This window comes from Lynx canadensis, chromosome B1, assembly GCF_007474595.2.
Source record: "Lynx canadensis isolate LIC74 chromosome B1, mLynCan4.pri.v2, whole genome shotgun sequence".
Classification (NCBI taxonomy): domain Eukaryota; kingdom Metazoa; phylum Chordata; class Mammalia; order Carnivora; family Felidae; genus Lynx; species Lynx canadensis.
Genome location: NC_044306.2, coordinates 185398788 through 185417695, shown reverse-complemented (window position 1 = coordinate 185417695; position 18908 = coordinate 185398788). Strand labels below are relative to the sequence as shown.

Genomic DNA, 18908 nt, shown 5'->3' with positions numbered 1-18908 from the left:
ACACATCAGTCACTTGGAAGACCTGGCTAGTGAGGCTCATGTCATGGGGACAGCCACTTCTCGAGGTGCCCAGCATTGGGAACGTAGCTAGGGACGGGGCCTGCTTCCTTCTACCGCAGACCCTGCTTGCTGACTATGCGTTGAGAAGACCCCGTAGCTTGTGGCCCCCACTCAATGTGACCCAATCCCTAACACCTCCCAGCCCCACCCGCTCACATGGCCTTGGAACAAAGACAAGGTGTCTTTGTTTCTGGTACACGCTCTCTGCAAAATCAAATTCTGTCCAGGGCCAAATCTACCCTTCCCGCGCCAGCCCTCCCACTCCCGAAAAGCTTTTCATGCATAGATGGAGGACTGTTCCCGCATTCAGCCTGAGAACACAGGAAATATGAATTGGAGCACGTAAGATGGCTTTCCTCTCCGCTCAATTATGATCATCCTCTGAAGGCCTGAAAATGAGCCAGCCACAGGTGCAGACACTGTATGAAATGGTTCAGGAAGTCCGTGTAAACAGGGCCATGATGATCTCCGCCCGCTTCTTTATCTTACCTGATCTCCCTGTAGCGTGTGCTGGTCGAGGGGTGTCTTCGTGGCAATGTTGCTATAGTATGCGTAAGACAGCTCCCAGTCGAGGGGGTAGTTATCGACACCCTGGTAGTGCTTGTAGCCAAGATTCATTGAAGACAGCCTCTCACTGCCCTGGCCTCCCACCAAGCTATACAACATGCCCTGTTAGGGAGAAATTTACAAAGTGTTCACAAGATTGTAGAAAAAAGGTAATGAAATCCTAACACTGGAAGGTCATCTGGCCCCGTCCCGAAGCATGAACCTAGTCATTCCGGAAACATGTTAACGTGCCTTTTAGAAAAAATCTTCAGAAAAGAAGCCACAGCAGCTCTCTGACGGTTTTCAGACCTAGCTCTCTGTCCTTCTTAATGTCTAAGAGCTCACAATTCCTTGACTTCTGCCCTCTACTCAGTGAAAAGAGCGGCTGTTCCCTGAATCTTTTTGTGCATCTGCCACCTAGTCTAAGGATCCCTGGTCTGTTTCAGTTACGTCATTTATGGCAGATACTATGAATAGTGACCACGTCCTAACCTTATGCTCTCACAGCGCTACTGTGGAGAAGGGTCTTTGGAGCTCAGCTGGTCCAATAGCCTCATTTCACAGTTGAGGAAAGGGAGGCCCAGAGACTTGACGTCAGGCGTCTATGACCAACCAGCGACTTTGTGACAGACACAGGGCTAGAATCTTCTTCACTATTCCACCTTTGTGAGGATTGCCTTGGGGACTTCAGGAAAGCATGCCATCAGTCATGACTTTCAATAAGCCAGAGACATACACAGAGAAGTCACTCAAAAGGAACATGGAACCACCTGGGCAGGTTTAAACAAACTGAGTCCCTTCAAATCCAGGACAAACAACCTTATGTGCAGATCGGAAAACTAAAAGTGGTCAAGAACCACTCACAGCACTTATAAAAATGGGATCCCAAATGTTTGGCAGGTCGCATAATTAACTGGGTTTCAAAAACCACAAGCAAAACAGTCTGGTATGGCTTTTATATTGATGGTAGAAGGCTGGAGGTGACAATACTTTGCTTAGAGATCCAGATGACTTCACTTAGCTGAACAGTCATGTGGGACAATGGCCCTACAGCCAGAGTAGTTATAAGAACTGGGTAAGGGGCACCTGTTGTTCTCGAAAGAGTAGGAGTCTGGAAAGCCCTGCCCCAACTCTTCCTTAGCGTATGCCAATCATATCCCCCAGCTTGTGTCCAGAAAGGATGTGCATGAACATGTCCGGTTTCCACGTGGGGCATGAGAGCATTACTCTGCACATATAACACAGGGGACTGATGGTTCTGGAACCCATAAATACTCTACCTGCAGCTGATCCTGAGGTACACTTAATCCAGTTTCATAGAAGACTGCGAGGTAGTAGGATGCTTTATGGTATCCACAACAGCTGGAATCCATCAGAAAGGGGACGACAGAGCTAATTTGGTGAAGACCATCAACACTGGAGAGTCTCTTTACAGCCTTCTCAAATATCCTCCCGCCAACTTCTAATACAGATTCATTTTGGTTCCTCGGTACTGTAAATAACCACAATTCACAGGACACACAATTAATTACCATGGGATCGACGGGGCTTTAGAGAGAAGAGGGAAAAGCCAATTAAACCACCTGAGTTATTAATATGGTTGGTTCTGCAGTGCCTTGAAATATACCACTTTCCAGGGAGGTAAATTAAACCCTTTGGGGATGCCACGGTGTCATTCTGCAAATGGCTTTTTCTTTGGCACTAAATGACAGCCTAGTATCCTGGGAAAAAGGATGTGCCTTATATAGCTGAGAAAGCACCTCCAGAGAGTAATTTACTGAGTGTAACTCACCACCAAATCAGGACCACCGAAAGTTCCAAAGAGACTTTTTCCCCTCTAAGACTCTCAGAAGAATGTGTTTTATCGCAGAAATAGCTCCTAGGTGCTGCTCTAAAAAGTTGAGCAAAAGAACCTTATTTTGAGATGCTTTCTTATCTTTTTCCTCCAGTTTTACTTGAGGGTTTCTAAATACGATAAAAACAATGAGTCAACTTTTACAGAGGGCTTACAAAATGCCAAATACTGGATTAAGTGTTTTATGCAAATTATGGCATGTAATTTGAAAAATTTGACTATTATTAATGTCCTTATTTTTCCAATGAATTGTCTGAAGCCTGGAGAAGTCAACTAGCCTGTCCAAAATTACAAAACCTGACAAGGGGCTGAGCCCAGTTTTGAATTCAGCTTTGCAGGTCAAGAAAGCCATTCCGACTTACTCTGCTGCACCTACCTGCTGATTGATAGGCAACCAGATGTCTTTTTTTTTTTTTTTTTGCGTTTATTTATTTTTGAGAGACAGAGAGAGACACCGTGTGAGTGGAGGAGGGGCAGAGAGAGAGGGAGACACAGAATCCAAAGCAGGCTACAGACTCTGAGCTGTCAGCACAGAGCCCGATGTGGGGCTCGAACCCACGAACTATAAGATCATGACCTGAGCCAGAGTCAGAAGTTTAACTGACTGAGTCACCAAGGCACCCTGCAAGCAGATGTCTTAATAGTACCTCACCACTATCGGAAAACCCTTCTCTGTGCAACTGCTTTAAGCTGTATGATACTTCCTTTTACCTAATCCTCCCATAAATCTGATCAACATTTAAGCCCAAACTAGCAAGTTCTACGTCCTTATAATGTAAGTGTTACGGTCTTCCAAAGTCTGTCTACATTACTCATCTCTCTCGCTCATTAATTCAGGCAACAAATGTTTAGTTTCAATCCTGTGCATCTATTAGATGATATGTTACAAAAAACCATAAAGGATTGCATAGATATATTTTCATTCAAAGAGCTATGGTCATCCTATTATTTTTTTTTAAATATGGCCAAAGATGTTCACATTTTTTTAAAGTTTATTTATTTATTTATTTTGAGGGAGACAGAGACAGCATGAGTGGGGGAGGGACAGAGGGTGAGGAGGAGAGAGGGAATCCCAAGCAGGTTCTGCACTGGCAGCCCAGAGCCAGACACAGGGCTCAAACTCACGAAACTGTGAGATCATGACCTGAGCCAAAACCAAGAGCAGAACGCCGAACGAGCCACCCACGCACCTCCACGGTCATCTTATTTAAGACTAAAATTCTACCTGCCTAAAAATTGTTATGTCTAACGTGTTTCTTTTCTTATCTTCATTCTATCCAAAATGAAAATGTTACCAACAGCTTTTAGGAGGCACGAGAGATTAATTCTATCAGCACTCCATTAAGGAATGAACACAGGTGAGTTTCCAATGTGGGACAACTGAAATGGGAGGTCTGAGATTGGATTTATTTAAAGGCAGTCCCCTAGCAGAGCCCATGCTAAAAACAGAGGCTGGTGGGATCCAAGGATGAAACTGTAAAAGCCCAGGCATGAGTTATGAGCTGGTGCCAGTCCTTCTGGGCACACAAGCGAACTGGCTGGCCCCTGAGTGGGAGACACGTGCCTCCACTTGCCGGGCTGTGGGGAAGGAGCCCACGACTGCCTGGATCTAAGGCAGTCTCCTCTCCGCGCTCCTGGAACTCCTTACCCCAGCCTTCCAGATCCCAACAGGCATCAGCTGGGTCTGCTTTTACTCTCCCAATCCGAAGCAATAGGTGCTGAAAAAAATCACCTCACTGAACAAATGGAATATGCTTCTCTTTCTGTATTTTTTTAATCCCTAAAGAAATCGCTGCTTGTTTAAAAAAAAAAAAAGAAGAAGAAGAAAATCAAACAAAGCAGATTTGTACAAAATAAAACCAGGAGTGCCCTCTCTCCCAATCCTTCTTTAATAGTGAACATAAACATTGTTAAAACTTGGTGTGTATGCTTCCAGACTTTTCCCTTTCCGCAGACAATAATTCACATACACATCTATCTGTATTGATACATATGTGTTTTCTTTCCAAAAAGCTCCTATAATTCTGACCCTCAACTCTCTTGTTTAAGTTAACCACGTACCGTATTTGTCCGCGGCTGTCAGAGGCCCATTCTTTCTAAAGCTTCAATAGTATTGCATTCCACAGCAGTGCTGTTTCCCCAACCAGTTCTCTATTTTTAGACTCTTGGGTTGCTTCCAGTCATTTTGCTATAACCAACAATGTGGCAATGAACATCCTTGAACTTCCCTCTGCTCATCTGTTGGGGTATATCTGAATAATAACACCCTTTTCCATCAGGAGTCTGGGGATCTCATTTTGGATTTTCCCTTTGAATAGTTGAGAGAAGTCCAACCATGAGACAGGATAAGAACCCTCTCCACTGGATTTAGCATGCACCGCAGCACTCGGATGGAGTTGCAAAATAAATCCTCCTCCTACTTATTCATAGATTTACTTTTAAATATGGACTCATCTCCGATGCCCCTCTGTGCACGTTCTGAGCAAAGCAACATTAACATTTTGTTAACGATTCACTCCCGCCTTACCTGCTCTGACAAACACCTAACCAAGATGATGGGTTTTGCCTGAGTACCCACAGACATGGGCTTTGTGGGCTCAGAAGAGACAGGAAACTCCAAACCAAATGATGCTCCAAATGAAACACTTGCCCTGCTGACCTCTGGCATGGAACCCCCAGAAATCATTAGCAGCACTTCCCAGGTAGCCGGGATTGCTGGAGGATAAGGAGCAAAAGGGGAATCCTTCACAAAGCTCAAAGCCTTCGTGGGCACACACACACACACACACACACACACACACACACACACAAACCCTGCAGAAGGCAACAGAGGCGGATTGCAAAGGTTTCATTATTTCTTTTACATGTTAAAATTCCTAACTGCCCCCCAAATATTACCGATCAGTATTTTCTCTGCAAAAGAATCTCAACAATTTTCTGCACTGGTGAATATAATAAAAAAAAATAATTTGAAAGTAAAACTGCTTTTTTTTGCACGTTCTTTAAAGTTCAAATTCCAACTGCGGCAGAAAAATCAAAGCCATTATACCGCTGGTGATATTGTCAAACTGGCAATTTTAAAATTAGTTTAATGAAACTGTTAATTTCACCCATCTGGTTTAGCATATGCATTTTTTTTCTAGTCGATCTGTAACTAAAACACATGCCTTGTTTATGGAGATTAATGGGGTAATGAAGAAAACAAACAAACAAAATAGGAGCCCTTTTCCCATTTTCTTCCTTCCTGCCCCCAACGCTAAGGAAAAAACAAAAGGTCAGCGCCCCCACTAATTAACCGTCCCTATTTTCCAAGGAGCACGGCACTGTTTGTTTTGCTCTCTTTTCTTTTCTACAGCAATACCAGAAGGTGGCCATTTGCGGGCTCATCATTAACAGAGGCAAGAAGCAGAAAATGAGAAGGTGGGCCCCGGCTGGAGAGCCAGAGTGGGCATCTGCCTGAGAATTCAGGAGGGATGCAGACCCATTCCTTGTGAGAGGGACGGGGGCATCGATAAGAAAGTCATTTTTAGTTTCAAGCTTCCAAAAGGTGGAATGCACCCAAAGTATAAGCTGGAAAGGGAAAGAAAGTGAAAGGAGAAAATGTCATTTCACCAGAAAAGGAAGATCTCACCAGAGACGGAAGGAGGTGGCTTATTTGTCAGAAATAAATGGCTCGTGGGGCGCCTGGGTGGCGCAGTCGGTTAAGCGTCCGACTTCAGCCAGGTCACGATCTCGCGGTCCGGGAGTTCGAGCCCCGCGTCAGGCTCTGGGCTGATGGCTTGGAGCCTGGAGCCTGCTTCCGATTCTGTGTCTCCCTCTCTCTCTGCCCCTCCCCCGTTCATGCTCTGTCTCTCGCTGTCCCAAAAATAAATAAACGTTGAAAAAAAAAATTAAAAAAAAAAAAAGAAATAAACGGCTCGTCCTTTTCTGTATGCAACTTTTCTGGGTTTGTGCGTGTGATTTCTCTCCCTTTCTCTACCCACTGCCCCTCAGGACTGTCACCAGGGATGTTCTGGGCAGCAAAAGTATCTCCCTGTGTGTATTCTTCTTGGTGCTTCTGTGCATTTTTGTACAAAACAAAAACAAAAACAAAGCATCTGTAATGTACGCTTTCTTAAATAAAAAAATAAAGATGATGGTTTTTCAATGCACAACACTGAAAATAGCTCTTAAAGGACACGGTATCTTGGCGTTATTAAGGAACATTACTGTATCTCTACTATTTCTATGCTCTGCATTTTCGTGTTTCCAAATAAACATTGCAATTGTCGACAAAAATAAGAACAGTTAAAGGCAACCGAGGGTGATGCAAGTGGGGCCAGCAACCCCTTGGCAGACTGCGGGGAGGCTCCTTCCCCCTGCACTTGAAGCCTGGGGCAAGTCAGGCTGGTCCCAACAAAGGAGAGGAACAAGACGGAGGCGAACCCACCTCAGACCCGGCCTCCTCCCGAGACCCATCTGCTGGCAGACCTTGGGCTTCTGTAGCCAGAATCGCCTACTCCCCTGGGCTCAGAATTGCCCCGTCCAGAATGAAGGGAAGGAAGGGAGTAAGGGGTTCCGGCCCCGGGGCAGATGCCCACAGGGGAGTGCCGGCCCGCTCACCTGTCCCATGCACCTGTCCTTCCCTGCCTTTGTTGCCCACATGCACCTGAGCAGCTCTCCTCGGGCTTTCCTACCCAAACCAGCTCTCCGGCCTGGCCTCGAGTCCCGCCCCCCTCCACTGCCATTCCCCAGGCCTCTTACCAGCTCCCCCTCGCCCCTCCCCATCTCCACCACCGCTGATGGATGCCTACCCCCCCCCCCGGCCCCGTTCAAAGGGTTTTTGAATTCTAAGGGTTCCATTTTGACAAGGAAGTTGCAACAGGAGACTAGAAGAAATAGCCAGCACACCTCTTAAATAATGAAAAAGCATGCATACTAGAATACTACCATCCTAGCATTAGAAAAAGCCCAAATGCTAATAGGGCAATTTCTATGCTCTGACAGGAGCCATTTTCCCGGAGAACTGGAGGTTCCCTGGGAAACGACATAGAGAGTGACCAATCAGAAGAGTCCCCCTGAAGCCGTGAACAGGGGGTCTCGTGTTGGATGCCACCCAGAGCCTGGACCGTGGTGGACTTTGGGGCAGAGCAGCACAGTAGAATTCCTGTGCCAAGCAAGGAAATCAAGATGCAGAGCAGTGGGTCTGGAACGCCGGGAGGCAGGAAGGGTGTTCGCCACATCTATATGCACTGCAGCTGGGCGCCTAAGGAGGGCTGCCATCTTTAATTCAAAGGCATGCCTACTCTGGGAGACGAGGAACACGTCCTGTGATACTGCAGAGCGGGAACCACCACCAGTGGGGACAGCTGCATTGCAAACCAGGTTAGCACATCAGCTGTCAACATGTAAGAAGCCTCCCTCCTCCCAGACCCCTGGCACTTGGCAGAGAGTTCTGTGTGTCTTTTCATTACGGTTGCCCCAGGGCCCAGCACAGTGCTGGAGGGCTGCGGTCCACGGGTGCCAACGGGGTCTGCACGAACATCGGGGCTGTTTTACATCTAGGCACCTGTATGCGTCAGCCACCAGATAACGGATATATGAAAGGAAGAACCGTGAGGGCTACATTTTGGGAATTCTTTTACAAGGAGTATGCATAAGAAGGGTCCTGGTCTGCTGCTGTTGACGGGAGGAGTTGGAAAACAGTCTGCTGGCAGACCAGGGAAACAGAGCTATGTTTGCAGAGGCATCTTGGGGCCAGGACAGCAGCTCCTGAGAGAGAACAGGCTAAAGAAGTACGAAGGGAATGAGAAAAATGTAGAGAAGAAGGCGAAGAAGCCCACAGAGCTCTATCTATCAGTCTGGATTGGTGTCACAGCTTGGCTCGTGGACCTTGAACCTGTGTCTCCTGGTAGTCAAATTCCTCGTTCTTTCAGTGATTCACTGAGCCAGCAAAGACATTTCTAGTACTTACAACGGTATCATTTATTCGTCTGGAGTGCACTCAGTTACCCAACAAATACTTAACTGGGGGACTTCAAAGAAAACCTAGATCCCATTCCTGTCTTTGAAGGCTCACGAGTTCCGCTGAATCCAACAGGCAAATCAACAACAATAATAATGCAACAGGGCAGGTCCGCTGAAGAGGCTACCCACAAAGTGGCAAGGGGAGCATGGGAAAAAAAGCCACCTGCCTGGGGGCACAGATGCGAGGGGACAGTTTGAGTTGGGACTTGAAGACGCTTTACAGGCCAGCTGAGGAGCATGGGTAGATGAAGTATGCTCCTGGAGGGGAAAGGCACAGAAAGGTGCTGTGTAGGGTCATACAGAAGAAGAATCGATAATATGTGGCCAGTACCACTGCAGGCTCTGTGGAGAACTGGAGGTGGAAACGTTTTTTTTTTTAAACGTTTATTTATTTATTTTTTGAGAGACAGAGAGAGAAAGAGAGACAGAGAGACAGAGACAGAGAGCAAGCAGGGGAGGGGAAGAGAGAGGGAGACACAGAATCCAAAGCAGGCCCCAGGCTCTGAGGTGTCCGCACGGAGCCCGACGCGGGGCTCGAACCCACGAACTGTGAGATCATGACCTGAGCCGAAGTCGGACGCTTAACTGGCTGCGCCCCCCAGGCGCCCCTAAGCGGGGTACTTCTACTTCTTGAGCTACCCTCAACAAGCTTGCAGTTGCATGAGTGACAGAGACACAAACAGGATCGAATAACTGTAACCCGAGGCCGAGTGAGACGCGCTCTCTTCAGGCGACCCTATCCCTCATACCCGTATGGTGCCTCTCTGTCCAGGAAGCTCTTTCATAGCATCATGTCACTTTATGAGAGCATTGTTCTCAACTGGTCTTCAACCAAATGTTCCCCAGTAGATAAATTACAAACATAAATCACATCGCACACCCACGAGGATGGCCACGTATCAAAAAAAATGGAAAATAAGCATGGGCTGGCAGGGATATGGAGAAATCGGAACCCTTGCGCACCGTTGGCGGGAATGGAAAATGGTGTAGCTGCACTGAAAAACAGTATGAAGGTTCTTCAAAAGATGAAACGTAGAATCACCATATGATCCAGTAACCCCGCCTCTGAACCGACATCCAAAAGAACCGAAAGCTGAGTCCGGAAGAGGCGTTGGCACGCCCACGTTCATAGCAGTGTCATTCACAACGGCCAGCAGGTGGAAGCAGTCCCGAGGGTCCACCGACAGATGAACGGACAAACAAAATACGGTCTATACCTATGATGGGGTGTTATTCAGTCTCAAACAGGAAGGAGACTGACACAAGCCACCACATGGATAGATCTTGAGGACGGTGTGCTAAGTCAAATAAGCCAGTTACAAAAAGACCAATACTGTATGATTCCACTTAGCTGAGGTATCTAGGATAGGCAAGTTCGTAGAAACAGAATAGTGGTTATCAGGAGCGGCGGGGAGGGAAAACGGAGAGTTGTTGAATGGGTGCGGTTTCAGTTTTACAAGCTGAGAAACTTCTAGAGACCTGTGCCACAATGTGGCTGTACTCAACACAACTGAAGAGCGTACGTAAAGATGGCTACAATGGAGAATTTCATTTTACATGTATATTACCAGAAAAAGTGTTTTGGGACACCTGGATGGCTCAGTCGATTAAGCGTCCCACTTCGGCTCAGGTCACGATCTCACGGTTCGTGGGTTTGAGCCCCGCATTGGGCTCTGTGCTGACAGCTCGGAGCCCGCAGCCTGCTTCAGATTCTGTGTCTCCCTCTCTTTCTGCCCCTGCCCTGCTCGTTCTCTCTCTCTCTCTCTCTCTCTCTCTCTCTCTCAAAAATAAATATTTAAAATTAAAAAAAAAGTTTTAATTACAGTCCTTAAAGAGCGAGGGTACAACTATTTGGTGATTGTCTTTTGTAAGAAAATACCACTCGGACTCTGGGGAACAACCGAAAGGTGGTGACGCTCCTGACCTCACAGGGCCAGATGCAGGGAACGCTGTCATAGGCTCCCTCCTGGCTGTGGATGAGGCCAAAGCCCCCAAATGCCCACCCCCTGCAATGTTCTCACTCCTCTTTAAGTGTGTTGTTGGCTTAGAGAGAGAGCAGATGAGGCGCCTGAAATCACACAGTGCAGGGAAAATACACTCTTAACTCTGAAACGTGCATGCGTAGCGGCCTGGAAGTAGAGTCCGCGTGGATGTGAGGAGACACCGCAAAGAAAAAAAAAAATGAGCCTGGGGCGCCTGGGTGGCTCAGTCGGTTAAGCGTCCGACTTCAGCTCAGGTCATGATCTCACGTTCCATGAGTTCGAGCCCCGCGTCGGGTTCTGGGCTGATGGCTCAGAGCCTGGAGCCTGCTTCTGGTTCTGTGTCTCCCTCTCTCTCTGCCCCTCCCCCGTTCATGCTCTGTCTCTCTCTGTCTCAAAAAATAAATAAACGTTTAAAAAAAAAAAAATGAGCCTGTCGAAAGAACCAGAAATCACGGGCCACTGTCTTCCGTTGTCTTATTTTTTTTTTTTTTCAACATGCCAGGAGAAACAGAATTCCACAAATTAATTCCCTTTGTAGGAACAATGGGGATGTCTTCCTTTAAATTTACCTAAATGACTCTCGTTCAAAACACAGCCCCGTTTTTGTTCTGTCCTGGCTCACAGGGGGCACTCAGCCAACATCTATGGATTGAACGAATGAGTGAACGAAGGTGGTGCCATGGGCAACCTAGAAGTTTCTCACACAGTTGAATTCCTTCTCTCTCTTACCACCCATTTAGTTCCCAAAGCCAGAATTCCAAACACCAAAAACATCTGATGTTTGACTGCCATTCTTGGACTTTATCTCAGATATGAAAAATGTAGTATGATGAGGAGGTTCTAATGAAGTCGACCAGTCCACGGGACGGGACAGCTCAGGGCAACAGGGCAGAAAACATAATGGAGACATGGTTCCTATTAACTAGAGTTGTCCGAAGCACTCCCAAGTCAGCTGGACACTTAACCCCAAGACGAATCTGGAAGGACGGGCACGGGAGGAACCAGGAAAGGACCAGCCACGCTGGTCAACAACCATGCCTTTTATAGGACAGCAGAGCAAAGGTATGTTAAGAACGTAAACTTGTTTGTTTAACCTCAATTTACAAGATCAAATTTTCTGCCTTCCGCTCAGCCATGTTAGAACCCGGGCGCCACACACAAATGCAGTCTCTCTCGGGGGCCAGCAGGAGGACACTGTGATGGCCCCGAGCGAGGGCACTGTGCCAGGCATTTTAATGGGGAGTGTGTGCCCTCCCTCTGCAGAAGGCTCCCAGTCCTTATGGACAGGACGGTGTAACCTAGAAAACCAGGGGCTGAAGGCGGAAAGGGGGCTTGAGGTTCACTCCGGAGATCGGCCTGCCCTTGCCGCCCTCCCTCCTTGCCTGCCGGTGCGAGGAAATGGCAGGAAGGGAAGGAACGCAGGTGGCTGTGTGCCCGAGGGAGACAGAGGCTATGCGTGGGGCACTCACGGCCCCTCAGAAGACGCTCCTTGGAGCTCTTCTAAGCAGACGTGGCACCAGAAGGACTCCACTGGCTGGTTCGACACCAGCAGTGGGCTCTAAGGTGGCAAATCCGGCCTTGGGGTTCCCTATGCCACCAGGATGGGGCCCCCGGAGGCCTACTAGGGGTATGCAGAACACATGGCAATGTCACGGTCCCTACACCTAGCCCAGGGCGCCCTGAGGTTCAAGGGCTCGTGATGAGTTTTGAAGTCTATTTATTTATTTTGAGAGAGAGAGAGAGAGACAGAGAGAGCACGAGGGAGGGGCAGAGAGAGAAGTAGGGAGAATCCCGAGCAGGCACCACGCTCTCAGTGCAGAGCCGGACATGGGGCTCAAACGCACGAACCGCGAGGCCATGACCCGAGCAGATACCGCGAGTCGGACCCTTAACCGACTGAGCCACCCGGGAGCCCCATGATTTGGGCTTTTACTTAGATTCCATCCCCAGGCCTCCACAGAGAAAATAACAATCCTAAATTCTCATGAACAAAACTTCTGAGCTATAAAAATAACACGAAAACCTCCTTACTGAGAGTATTTACCTTAAAAAGAATGTTTGGTGAAAATGATTCACCCCTGTTCCCAGTCAGCGAAACGGTATCTAAATGGGATCAGAAATCTCATAAAACCGAATTTGACGCGGATGCGGCCTCAGCCCATTGAGCCTCAACGGTTCAACATGCAAGCCTCTCTCCCGTTGGCCTGTCTTGGGTGGTGATTCCACCACCGTGAAGCACGGTGATTCGCCCTGTGAGGAATCTGGCCTCCTTGGGGACGTCCGGCAAACCACGGGGACCTTTCTAGTTGTCACCACTCGAGACGGGGGTCAGGGGAGGGGAGGGAGTACTACTAGTGTCCAATGAGTTGAGGCCAGAAACGTAGCTGCACATCTTATAATTCGCAGGAGAGGCCTCTCCTCCTGCCCCCAGCAAAGAATCATCCAGGCCCCAATGTCCGTAGTGGCCAGGTCGAGAAACACTGTTTACCCAGAGCTTCCCACGTGCCCGTTCTGTTCTGTGTCATGTGCCTCGGTTCATTCAACCCGACACTAGGAGAGGGGTGCTGTTATCATCCCCATTTTGCAGATGAGGAAACCAGGGCTCGGAGAAGCGAAGGAACTCGCCCAAGATCACACAGCTAGTGAGTGCTAAGCTAAAGCTGGATTCAGGCCACCTGGCTGCAGAGGCTGTCACACGACTGCACACGGCCTCCCCGCTCCTTGTCCCCCTTGCCGCCCAAGCAGTCAACCCCTTTACAGCCTTTAGCTCTGTCCCCACCGCTCTGACCCCTGCCTCCTTTCTTCCTGGACCACGGCCACGGACTCCCTGCTTTCCACGCCACACCTCTCTGTTCACCTCCCCCCCAACCTCCCACTGCTGCCAGAGTAACCTCAAAACCCAATTCTGATCGCACCTCTACCCGCGGCTTAAAACCCTTCAACAGGCCCCCGTCACTTACAAGGCGAAGTCCAAACTCTCAGGACGGTGTCCGGACCGCAGTCAGAATCATCACTCTCCAGGCCTTCTCCTGCCTCCCAAACCCCTTGTACATCATTTAAAATGCTGTACTGTTCCCATTCTCTGCCTCTACTCTGCCTCCCACCCCCCCAACCCCTACCTTGCTTACCTAGCAAACACCTACTGACCCTTCAAGCATCAATCCCAATGCCACCTCTTCCAGGAAGCCTTCCCTGACAACTCCCTTTTTTTGTTTTTTATGACTCTATCACTTCCGCCCACCACTTTTACTGAAAATGCATCACCGTTTTTCTTTGTCTTCAAGTCTGTCCCTCAAGGGCAGGGACCTTGGGTTATTTTACTTATCTTTAAAGCCTAGCCAAGTAACCGGTCAGACGCTCAGCAAGTATCGAATGAACGTAAGAGGAAATATCTTGTATGGTTCGAATTCTTTCCGGCCAGAATAGATTCCTTTTGCACTATCTATAATAGGGAATCTACTCCACTCAACACTGACATTCTTAGGAGGCCCTGACATGAACTAGAAGTTAGATTCTGCACTACTTTGACTCAAGGTCCTGGTTGGATGCCCAAGAAAACCACGGGTTGCCTCTAACCAGTTTCCCCCGGCTGAACACCTCTGGCTTCCCTCCCCTTCCTACCAGACATGGTTTCGAGATCCCTTGTGGCCCCAGAGTGCACTAATTACTAAGCACACACAAATTGTCACGGGCCTCAGGAGAAGCCGGCCACGTTTGGGAAGTATAGATTCCCGAGATGCTGCTTAAAGTGTGCATTTCAAATCAGGGATCTCAAGTTCAAGTGCCCTAAGGACTCAGGCAGGTAAGATCCATGAAAGAAGTAGGCAGAAGGTGCTGGAATAGGAGGGGGTGGGGGGTACCGTGGGTGGACAGAGCACACCTGTGCCAACTCTCACTTCCAGAATTGCTGTGATGTAGGAACGGAGGCCCCAGCATTGCCAGATCATTGGATTTTTCAAGAAAAGCTAAAAAAAAATTGCATTTTTTAGACACTAGCAACTAATTTTTTAAAAAAATGGACAATAACGTGTGTGCCAAACCAATCACCTTTGGTGGCCGGCTCTGGCTGCAGGCTGTCATCTGTGGCCTTGGCTTTAAAAGAATTGCTGGAGTGGTTCCCAAATTTGCTTTTGTATCTGGCTTTTGAAATGTGCACAGACCCCCCTGAGGGTTGTGGACACACAAGGGCAGAATTTAAATCTGATGTTAACCTAGAACACTAGGGTTAAGAATAACTTTGAGGCATAAACCGCCAAAGAGGGTGAGTGAAACAGTGGCCAAGAGGGAGCCTTCCCAGCCAGCGTCCAAAGGCAAGGCACCTACACAATCACCTGTCAACAAACCCATCTCCACCAAGGTCTGGAACAAGCTGGGGTGGCGGTCTTTCAGCTCCTGCTCCCAGGGGAAGGCTCTGCACGTGGAGGGCCTCCCGTACCTGAGCTTCAGGTCCAGATAGGAGTTCCGGAGGTCGCCTGGGCAAGGGAAACACAAGATAGCACTCCCCTTAGGAGAAGAAAGGTCTCATCCTTCTCAACCCCTCCTCCCTAAGAGGAACTAGGAGTAAGAGGTCAGACTTTATGTTACTGGATGTTGGTTTGGGTGCATTAGGGATTTGAAATTGGCTCCGATGCCTTTGCCTCGAGGTCACACATTCAAAGCCACGTCCGAGGGCAATGTGCCAAAGTTGCTATGGCTGTTGAATAATTCTCCAGAATGAGCAGCTGGCCTCGGACTGTTCCCCAGGAGGCCAATATCTAGGCCATTTTGTTGGCAGCGTGAGTTGAGGAGCAAAGCACAAGGTCCCCCAGGGAGGCAAGGCAGTGGATGTTAGGAAAGTCTTCCAAGGCCACCGCACAGATCAGCAGGCAAGGATGGCCTTCCAGTTCAGAGCTTCTCTCCCGAAATTACATCAGTTATCAAAATCAGTTTCTTTCCTGTTTGGGATATTACTATTCCTATATATCTTCCCCCTCTTCTGACAGCATCATATTTTCTGGATGAGTCAGCTGTACAAGCAGCAGCTGGGGCCCAGTATCGCCTCTTCTTAAATTAAATTGCAGAAGGGCCGACTTTCCACACTTACCTATCACCGTCTCTGCTCCCTCCCTGAGGCCGCCGTAGGAGAACCCTATCCGACTGAGGTATGTTCCAGAGGCACCCATCCATCCACGGCCTAGAATGGCAAGTGCGGCCCTGGAGATGGCTGAGGTGCGTGGGCAGGACTGTGATACTCAGTTCGCTTTTGCTGATGGCAAAGGCCCCGCGGGAATTTCTCTTCCCGAAGGAACATATGTGACTAACTCTAGCACCACCGTATTGGGCAAGAGGGTCTAAGCACAGAGACACTGATAAGCGCTAGACCTAAGCTGGAGCACTTGGGAGACAACCCAGGAACCGAGTTTTGTAATCAATGAACACCCTGCATGAGTGAAGGATGTCCATGAGAATATGAGCAGGCACGAAAGCAGTCTATCTGAAAAGCATTCCTTCTGTTGGCTGTGACCGGGGTCTTCAAGAGTGGATCAATTTCAGGGATGAAAAAAATAAAACCGAGCCCCAAACAACAAAGTCGCTATTCAACATTTCTGAAAGCTAATATTCAGATATTAATGGTCCAAGACAAAAGTGCACCGATGGGGAAACATTTCTAATGATTAATTTATTTTCCAATTCACTTTTATTTTCTTAGACCGGCCTAAGATCCCATTATGGATGGCAAGGACGCGATGTGAGGCTCAAAAGGCTTTCATTTGTATTCCTCAACTAAGTCGCACATGGTGGAAGCGGAGAGGCAGATTTGGGTTCCTGGTCACTGTCGGTCTCCTTGGAATCCACGTGGAACACACACTTGTCTCGTGCGCCCATCCGTGGAGGGCTCGAGGTCGTATGTGCCCCCACTGCTCAACTCACATATGTTCTACGTTAACCGTGTTAGAAAGAGGCCACACGTGTTGACACAAATACACAGAGCTCAAAACTGCTCTCCTGCAGCTCAGTACTTACATGCTTCTGGTCTCCCGCCCCCTTGCTGTACCGTGGACATGTACACAGACACTATTTCTTGGACCTCAGCACACCTTTCGTAATATAACTTGATCCGGTCAGCAAGCTGCTTCTCAAGGAGGGGGTTTAAAATCTACAAGAAGGCAAGAGAATTGAATGAACAACAAGCTGTCATCAAACACCCGTCGATACCTACGAGGCTGTGTTCGGGTGGATTGCCTTCTCGCACTGGTACGACCAGTCGGCTTGCTTTTTGCACACAGATCGTCCGCTCTGCATTAGCAAAGGGAGGGTGTAATTCCAGGACACGCCAGCTCTGGCCGGTCCCCTCTAGCTGCTTTCTGTGGCATCTTGTCCTCCGCAGAGCTTCTTAAATGTCAGGATTTCCCAGACGCCAGGCCTCCACCCTCTGCTTTCCCCTCGCCGCACGCTGTCCTCAGACAATTAGGTTCATGGCTCCTTCTAGTCTCCAAAGGACACCAAGTCTCCCTGTGCTGTGCCGCTGCCTGGGAACCCTCCCCCCACTTTCTTCTGCTCGGCAAGCTCCTACTCACCTCCCCAAGAGCCAGATCCAAGGTCAATGCTTCAGGGCGGCTTCCCTAACAGTCCACCCTCAAGCATGTGAGGAGGCGGATGTTCCCACCTCAGCGCCCCAAAAACACTGTGCTTGCAAGTGAGTTAAAGCACATACCGCATTCTTGACTTAGGTGTTTGAGGCCCACACAGGGAGCTTCTCAAAAACAGAGGCCTTATCTCAATTTACTGATTTCCAAAATGCAGGTTGTGACCCATTGGGGGGGCATGCGATTATTTCAGCAGGTTGTAATCAGCAGTGATTTATTTTTATATGAAGCAGGACACAAAATATCAGAGTGCATTTAACATTGGAAAGATATGTATTCTTAGTAAAATCTTTGTTTTGGTTTTGTATTTGGTTTTGTATATATGTATGGGTATGTGTGTGTGTGTGTGTGTGTGTGCGCGCGCGCGCGTATGTATGTTCATGATATTAAGTAGATTTCTTGTGTGAACCACCTTCAAAAAAAAAAAAAGTTTGAGAGCTACCATTTTAATCATCTCGGATGCCTCAGCACCAGCACAGGGCCCCGGCACATAGCGGGTGTTCTAGAAGCATTTGTTGCAAAATGAATCAATTGATTTCTTTCTTTGTTTTCCTCTTCCTAGAGGTCTGTCCACAGGGGCTGTGAGATGCACCCATGGGTATAGTAGGGCGTCGCATTTTTCTTCCTATACTTTGCCTAGGGACTCCTGCTTTTCCCAGAACCGACCCCGCAGGGTCACAGGAATGACCTTGTTCAGGTGTCTGGTGATCTCCTTACCAAGGCAGAAAACACCCCCCTCCACGAAGGTGGGAAATCCCCGTCTCCCTGCACCAACCCCTGCGGGAGCGGGCCTGGAGAGCTGGACCATCCCATCTGCGGGTGGGTTCTGGATGTGAGGGTCAGCGTGCAGTAGATTCAGCCCTCCGCAATCTCTACAACCACAGCCAGCCACCCCAGTGGGGGCCCAGGGCCTGCGTTTCTGAAGAGACCAGCGAACAGAACCAAGATTTTAATTTGCTAGAGTGTCTCCTCTGATACTTTAAATAATAGCACATAAAAGAAGCTTTACCAAATAACTAAGATTCTCTCCTTTCATTAGCTTAATCACTGGATAGGCAACAGCCTGATAAAAATCTACTCTATAATTAAGCTAGTAGTTATTAAAACAGAGGAAGTAAATGGTTTCCATTTTATGAGTACTAAATGAACCAAACCTTAACAGAAATCTATTATCGAGTTTGCTGGGGGAAAAGCCTCCATATTAATTGGGTGTGATGACAGAGCCGATGCGAGGTCCGGCTTGGGCAAATCTTTTATTTACACTGGGCTCCACGTCCCTGAGCCACACTCCCATCATGCACGAACACCCAGAAACTTCTCGATGCCCCGGGCTCACCTGTGCAGGGTGCAGAGTGTGGAGACGATAGTACTTCAGGGGTCCAAAAAACCCTTCAATGCCAGTCACATACCTGCTCCCTCCAATAATGAAGTACCCAGCAGTGTCATTATAATAGAAATCCTCCCTGAAGCTAGGGAAAAACAAAAAATTAAGAGAAATCTCGGTTGGAACCAGAAATTTTAAAAAAGAGGCTCTTTCATTAACCCTCCTGACTTAAACCCCCAAATTGCCTCACTTCCTACCTGTGTTCTAGTAGATAAGACCATGGTGGGGTCAGGCACACTTGGGCTAGGGTCATAACTCTGCTATTTAAACTAGATTTTTAGGAGGATTAAGTGAAATGTAAAGGCGTACGTCTAGCAGAGTGCCTGGCCCCCATAAATACTCTGTACCTGGCCAGTTTTTGATATTGGTAAAATTGTCTGGAATTGGAATTCTTTGGAATCGCTAGTCTTAATTGGAAATATTTTGCTCTACAATGAAAAAACAAGACA

General features: G+C 48.2%; 1 protein-coding gene across 6 annotated transcripts in view; it reads right to left on the bottom strand.

Annotated features, from left to right (window-relative positions):
- Positions 1–18908, bottom strand: part of SEL1L3 (SEL1L family member 3) — a 105020-nt gene that overhangs the window by 48176 nt on the left and 37936 nt on the right. For 5 of the 6 annotated variants that reach the window (XM_030314093.1, XM_030314092.2, XM_030314095.1 and 2 more), the window contains 5 exons: positions 18412–18544; positions 16453–16585; positions 14781–14921; positions 1887–2098; positions 550–729 (listed from right to left, as the gene is read on the bottom strand). In XM_030314093.1, coding sequence (XP_030169953.1) covers positions 550–729; positions 1887–2098; positions 14781–14921; positions 16453–16585; positions 18412–18544 — 799 coding nt within the window. The remainder of the gene's footprint in view (positions 1–549; positions 730–1886; positions 2099–14780; positions 14922–16452; positions 16586–18411; positions 18545–18908) is intronic. The other variant, XM_030314094.1, reaches the window with a different exon arrangement.